General features: G+C 42.4%; 1 protein-coding gene across 1 annotated transcript; it reads left to right on the plus strand.

Moving 5' to 3' along the window:
* The first annotated feature begins 5343 nt into the window (after positions 1-5343).
* Positions 5344-5703, plus strand: LOC149206479 (protein EDS1B-like). Its single transcript, XM_089397704.1, has one exon. The coding sequence runs from the start codon at positions 5344-5346 to the stop codon at positions 5701-5703; it is 360 nt and encodes a 119-aa protein (XP_089253830.1).
* Positions 5704-6773: the final 1070 nt, after the last annotated feature.

Here is a 6773-nt window from a genome sequence, read left to right on the forward strand (position 1 = left end):
ATAACCCTTACCTTACATTTGCCTCATCCGCTTACTTTGCCATGATTCTCATCTTCTTGTGCAACCTCGTTTCATCCATCCTTGAACAAATCCAATCGCTCCTTAGCCTCATCCACCAAGTCCTAGACCTCTTCACACCCCTATTTCACCTTCATACTCATTCTCCATCTTTTTCCCTCCATCCATGCTCCAAAATCCCATTTCGAAACATCCTGTAGAAGAATTACAGAACATCCTGTAGAAACCCCTGCAGACTTCCTGTAGAAGTCCATAACCTCGGTTGCATAGCATCCAGACTTTGTGAAACTCTCGGAAAGAATGTTAGGGATCCCTTAGACCCTCTCTGTACCATCCCAACCTTTTCCAAGCATTCCTCCTCCTTGATCCATCCCTGCACAGTGAAAAGCCAGTTGAAAGCACATGCATGATAATTCTAATAACTTAATCAAAAACACAAAAAGATGTTTTCTTCAGATAGTGATAACTTAGACACATGCATTTTACCTTCCTAGAAGTAATGGCATCTCTTTTCGTAGTTTGCATTCTCTCCTTTGCATCAGTAGGACTAGCTGGTAGAATTAGGGTTTGCTAGGGTTTGTGTTTCTTTTTGGCTTTCAGTTTCTTTCCGCAAGTAGATTAGCTTCCTTTGAGTTAGCTTTCGTCCATCAGTTAAAAAGCTTCTTCTAAGAGCTCATAGAAGTTGGCTTGAGCCCCTAGCGGACTTGTGCCAGCTGACCAAGTGACAGCTGCGGCAAGAGCTAGTACTTGTGCATACAGCACTGTCGCTTCCAAGTTTGTTACGAACTACCGGGTTGACAAAATTAGAGAAGGAAGCTCCAGGAGTTGTAGCATTATTGCTACAATACTGGAGCCCACCATCTTTTTGGCGCCGTTGCCGGGGAAGCGTCAGAGTATTGGTGATTGTCGCTTTTCTTCTATTTTCCACTACAATCTTCTGCTAAGTAGTTTATTTCATTTCCGTTATGCAATTTCGTTTATGCAAAAGTAGATTAGTATTTCCCGCTTTCATAGATTAGCATTTCAATTCCGCAATTTCATTTCTGCAAGCGTAGATTAGCATTTCAATTCTGCAAGCATAGACTAGCATTTCATTCTTGCAATTTCATTTGAGCAAAATAGATTAGTCCTTTCCTGCTTTCATTTCAATTCCGCATTTTCATTTTAGCAAGATAGTTAGTTGCAGTTCAATCTATTTCATTTTTGCAGGTAGAAGTAGAAAAAAAATCAAAAAATCAACCAAAAAGATTTCATTTCATGCCTTGTAGGAGTAGAGATAAGTTAGAAAAATGATTGCACAACACCCCGACTGCTTCACACAGCCAACATTCTCTCTTCTTCGATGGCTGTGATTAAAGAACCCCTAGGTGGACATCAAGGCATATTTAAAGAACCTCTAGGGGAGAAGAAGAAGAAAACATTCCTCTAAGCAAATGGCTACAAGCAGAAATGTTGGGAGCAACATCTTGTCCAAAGATGAATTTGAAAATCAAATCAAAGATTTCAAGAGTGATATGAGGCAGTTTCTTGCCATGCAACTAGATACCTTGCGGATCCAAAAGAAGCAAGAGGAAGCCAAGAGCGCTTTGGTCATCTTTTGTCCTAGGTGCACTAGAAAGAATCCTAGGAACGAATGTCCAATGCACTCCCTAGAAGTGTGTTTCATCTGTGAAGAATACCATCCTACAAATCAGTGCCCTTCCTTGCCTGGACTTAAAGTTGCATATCAGAGAGCCAAAGGAGCCACTGAACCACTCCATTATATGAACCAAAGGAGGCCGCATGGACCTAGATCTTACCAGCAGGAACTGCAAGGGACACCTGAGACCTATTATGACCCCTACCAAGCCACTTTCATGCCTTCTTGGGGTCCCCCTGCTCATCCTTCCTGGTTCACACCTCCTCCTTGTTCCTTCACAGATCCATATTATGCCCATCCAGTTGCTCATCCATTTCACTCTTATGCTCAGCCACAGCCTCAGTGGAATGCACCTTATCAGGAGTGGAGGCCCCAGTACAACTTTCATCCCGCTCATTTTCCTCCACCACCTGCTCATCCACAACCATCACCTCCTCCTCCACCAAGGCAACCCCAAATGCCTACCCAACCATAATGCCATCCATCTCCATCTCAATTTCACACCTCCACTCAACTACCCGTACCATTTCCAAAGCCATACAATGGAGTAGCTCAACCCAATTGCAAAGCTGAGGCACAACATGTGCAAATGACTCCTTTTGAGCTCAATGATTTTCACCAAGTCTCAGGAAGAGTGTTGCAAAACAGAGATTATATTGACAACATTGAAGGACCAAAGGAAAAAGAAGATTCCAAAGAGGAGATCAAAGAACCATGGGCTGCACTTGATGAAGAGAAGAGATCAGAATCAGAGATCGAGAGAGTTCCTTCATGGTTACCATCAAATCCTCCATGTATTCAAGAGAAAGATCAACAAAAAGAGGAAGATGAGAAAGTCATGTTAGAAGGTGACATGAAACATGATCCAGATCAGCAAAAGAACCAAGGATATCAGAGCTATATTGAGATATGGTTTCAGACGGTCACTAAGTTGCAGCGGTACTCTCTTCCTCAGCTATGTTTGATCCCTTCAAAGTCAGATCATTTGGTCTCTAAAGTCTAGATAGTTGTCCAAGCATGCATTTCGAGCCTTCACATCATTTTTTCTCTAATCTCGATGTGCACATGGCTCCATTGGAAGTATTCTTATACTTGAAAATGATTTTGTTTTTCAAGTAGGGTAGGGTAGAAAAAAAAAGGAAAAAAGAGAAAAAAAAAAAAGAAAAAAAATGAAAAAAGAGGAAAATAGAAATCTAAGGTGAAAACCTCCTCGGAGGCGCCTTAGATTGGCTCATTGATTGAAAACCTCCATGAGGCGGTCAATGGGTTGGAAAAAAAGAGAAAAGAGAATAAGATCTTTGGGTGAAAACCTCCCTTGGAGGTGCCCAAGGCAGGCAATTAGGGTGAAAACCTCCATGAGGCGCCCTAGTTGTTTTTCAAAAAAAAAAGAGAAAAAGAAAAAGAAAAATAAAACTAATTTCCATTGGCTAATTGCAGGTTGCAAGAAGGACGTTTCATGATAGGAGGAGCACTCAAATCAAGGTTAAAGGAATTTTTCTTGTGCCTTCTACAGGAAGCTCTGTATTTCTATAGGAAACATCTTGTAGAACCTTTGGACGAACCAAATTCAAGTCTAAAATGGAATCTGATGGTGGGAATCTGTTGATTAGGCCTACAAGCACTTGTGTGTCCATCCCTTGCCTTTCTCCATCATTTTTTCCACCTCATTGTGCTTCTCATTGTGCTTCTACAGGAACTTCCTGTAGAAATTGTGGGAAACTAGGCATGCATTTCAAAAAGTGGTTTGGCGAACATGGTAGCTTCCTCAAGGGTTCAGAAGCCCTCATGCAATCTTCCAACTCCTCCTCCATCATCTCCATACCTGCATCACAGCCCAAGCTCAGTTTTTCCTTCCATGCAAGCACATGCAAAAGGCCTTGAAGCAAAAATACCTAGAACAAAATTTGTTTTTGCCATAACTTGAAAACCATGCATCCATTTGACAAACCATTTTATGGGGAATTGTACAAGGTTGATGAAAACATGCCTGAGCAGTTTCATGCCATTCCGGTGCACGGTTTCCAAGAAATCAGCCTCCATCACCATCAGCCATTTTTGCATTTTCTCCATATCCGTGCATCCGTTTCAAAACCTGTTTCATGGGGGTATGCATGTGAGTGATGGTAACCTACCCAAGCAGTTTCAGCCGATTCCGATACACGGTTTCTGAGAAATCGACCTCTGAAATATTCAGCCATTTTCCATGTTTCTCGAAATCCGTGCATCCATTGATCACGATTTTGCTATGGGAGATACATCATGATGATAGAAACATGCTGAGAAAGTTTCAGTTCAATCCGCTTTACCGTTTGGGAGAAATGGCGAAAACAAGTTCTGGTTCTGTGACATTGCAGTAGCAGCAGCTTGAAGGTGCAGATCTGAACGTGGAAACAATTGCATGCAGCTCAGATCCGGCCAGAGGACACCTGCACAAGGAAAAGCAATAAAAAATCATCAGCCAAGCCCTCATGCAATCAAAGGATCCAAGCATGCAGCAGCAGAATCAGAGCATGCAGCAGAAAAAGCTTCACAAGCAGCCATTTGACTTCAGGTACGTGACTAAACCTTGTTCATCTATTGCATGAATCTAGTCTAAGCATTGCATGAACGAATGGAATGGTGAAATTAAGCCATGAATGTAGCAAGGCACCCAGTTCTCTAGCACTCACGAGAAAGTCACGCAGCATGCATGGGTTAGTCATGCACGTGAAAATTAAAAAAAAACGGACAGTGTGGGCAGCCTAACTCCAGTGCAACTGATGGATGAGCTTACAGGTAGAGAACACATAGTAAACCACTCTAGTTCATGATAGCACAGCAGTTGCATGGGCCAGCACCCGTCTTTGCCACCTCACTCCAAAAATCACGCAGAAATCTGAGCGCTCAGCTGAAACTCATAGACTGCTGTTAACTTGCACTTGCATCATGTTCAACTCGAAGTATACATCCTCTGCTTCCACAATCGGCTTAACCTATCGTCCTCCGCTGAGTTTCCTACCTGTTCTCGAATTTCACTCGTGCATCGGGCTCACTCAAAGGCAGAATCACATTCTACAGGAAACGGGTGGGGTCTTCTACAGGAAAGTGCAGCAGAGTCTTCCAGAGCAGAGAAACCTAAGGTTCTTCATCCAGTTTGGAGCTTGAAGAAAGCTCTGAGATCCGACATCATTATGGAATAAATCCAGTAGCAATAGCAGGCCATGGAGTCAGAAACGAAAACTCCAGAGTTCACTGGTGGTCAGGAGATTGCAACTTTTCTTGTCTCATATGGACTACTGCCCAAGGTTTGGGAAGAGTCTCTTCATGCAAGCAATTAAGAGGGCTTTACTGTGAATGAGCATGAAGATTTCGTATGTGTCGCTTTCGCTTCAAAGAGTAGAAGATTTCATTGTCAACCAGAGTAAACGTGGAGAGGACAATATAAAAACTGTTCAAAAGGTATCCTCTGAATGCCTCAAGGGTGATGATGGTGAACCAGCCTTCATTCATCCAGGAGCTCTTATGTTGTTTCTCCATATAATCGAGAAAACAGATTTCCAAGCAAAGTTGCAGATTTACATGGACTTCAAACAAAAGAAACTCAAGCCCATCATATTTGTGGGTCACTCCATAGGAGAGGCAGTTGTAACCTTGGCCACATTATGGGTTCTGGGAAAAGGCTAAGGCAAAGCTCTCCCTTTTGTATCATGTTTGGTTTCCCTCTGGTCGGACATGAAAGGCTTGTTGAAGCAGTTGGCCGTGAGAACTGGGGAGGAAACTTTTGTCACGTGGTTTCCAAGCATGATATTGTTCCTCGGATGCTCCTTGCACTGATTGAGTCCATTGCTAACTCCTTGACTACCATTTTTCCTTATTGGCAGGGCACAAATGTGCCTGATTCTTTAATTCAAGATGCTTGTAGGACTCTTCTGAAACAGATCTTTGTTTCTCCAAGCAGCCCATACAGACCTTTTGGCACTTACATGCTTTGCTCAGGCAATGGTGTAGCTTGTATTCAAAACGCTCAGATGGTTTTGGAAATGCTTAGTTTGACTATGCGAAGCTAACAAACTTCTTTTGATGAGATTGTACAGGCCTGTCTTTCAGAGCACATAAGGTATGATTCTATTTTGGAGGAGGTTTTGCAAAACTCCATAAGAGGGATACGATCAATAGAGAATTCCAATTCAGAATCCCCTTACGAGATGGATATTTTATTGCAGCTTGAAGCTATTGACATTGGAGCTCAGAATGATCATGCACAGCTGGCCCTACGAAAAGCTGGAGAAACTGAAAAAGGGTATAACACAAATGTTGACAAGCTAGCTATTGAATTAAGCGTAAAAAAAAGTAGCATGGCAGAGCTTGAATGGTATAAAGAGAGATGGAAGAAGGTTCAGTTGCATGGCGAACATATCATAGTCCAAGGCCTCAAGTACCAGCCTCTACACCACCACCAATTTGTTTCTCAGCATATCCATCAGGCCTATCAGCATATTGATGAGCCTCGTCATTGAGTTTTTGGGAGAAAATCACGGCAATTATGGCTAATTAAGAGCAGAAACTTGAATGAGACAAGGAGGAGAGATTATAGGAGATAGATCCTCCTCATTAAATCCTCACTCATTCAAATATTACTTAATCAAATCACACTAGCTCAGAGTTGCAAGCAGCACAGTTCAAGCAGAAGGCACCCCCAGCCAAGCAAGCAAAATCAGAGAAAATTGGTTCAGCAGGAAGTTAGCAGACTGTTTCTACAGGAAGACAGAGGATTGTTTCTACAGGAAGCCAGCGAACTGTTTCTATAGGAAGTTTGAAAAGAGGGAAGCCAAAGGAGAAATCGGCCGAGATTTTAGCCAAGGAGGCCACCAGGGCCATCAAAGATGAGGCGAGAGATTGGTTGCTCAGAGGATGAGCAACACTTTCAGTAGGGGGGTGATGATGAGCCCCAAAAATGTACTATTATTTGGGCTCATTCAACCTCCTAATTTGACTTAATCCACCATTCTCATTAGTTTATTGCATGTTTTTGATTATATTTATGTTAATAGACTGAATTTGGTTAGTCATTATGCCAACAAGTCTAATGGGTGCTTTGTCTAGCCTTTTTGGTCAATTTGGAGACAAAATTGAAGGT

The sequence above is a fragment of the Pinus tabuliformis genome, chromosome 1_2 (genome assembly GCF_031772625.1).
Source record: "Pinus tabuliformis cultivar Carrire ecotype Pingquan chromosome 1_2, CPIR1, whole genome shotgun sequence".
Classification (NCBI taxonomy): Eukaryota; Viridiplantae; Streptophyta; class Pinopsida; order Pinales; family Pinaceae; genus Pinus; species Pinus tabuliformis.